The sequence below is a fragment of the Penaeus monodon genome, chromosome 23, assembly GCF_015228065.2.
Source record: "Penaeus monodon isolate SGIC_2016 chromosome 23, NSTDA_Pmon_1, whole genome shotgun sequence".
In the NCBI taxonomy this organism is placed as follows: Eukaryota; Metazoa; Arthropoda; class Malacostraca; order Decapoda; family Penaeidae; genus Penaeus; species Penaeus monodon.
Window position 1 is genome coordinate 41063130 of NC_051408.1, and position 302 is coordinate 41063431.

General features: G+C 50.0%; 1 protein-coding gene across 1 annotated transcript in view; it reads left to right on the forward strand.

The window, feature by feature from the left end:
• LOC119588435 (2-amino-1-hydroxyethylphosphonate dioxygenase (glycine-forming)-like) overlaps positions 1-302 on the forward strand; it is a gene marked incomplete in the record, with an annotated part of 4245 nt that overhangs the window by 2103 nt on the left and 1840 nt on the right. Inside the window, 1 exon segment of the mRNA XM_037937106.1 lies at positions 73-187. Coding sequence (XP_037793034.1) covers positions 73-187 — 115 coding nt within the window.

Below are 302 nucleotides of genomic sequence, written 5' to 3' on the forward strand. Positions count from 1 at the left end.
CCATAAAAACAGAGAAAATAGCATATAAACAAACACAAACCGACCCCCCCTCCGTTTCCTTTACCCCGACAGACAATCCTCGGCGCCCTTCTGCATGACGTCGGCCACCTGGCGGGCATGAGGGACGGCAGCGTGCGCATGACCACGAAGGGCGTGACACTCGGGGCGGCCAGTCATGACGTCACAGGTCAGCTGTTTCACTGTCGTTTTTGTTTGCGAGAGGAAAATGTTCGCGTTGTTTGTTTTTTTCCATTATCAAAAGATGGGTGAGAGTTGTTCACTTTTTTATAGGTTTGCTATGA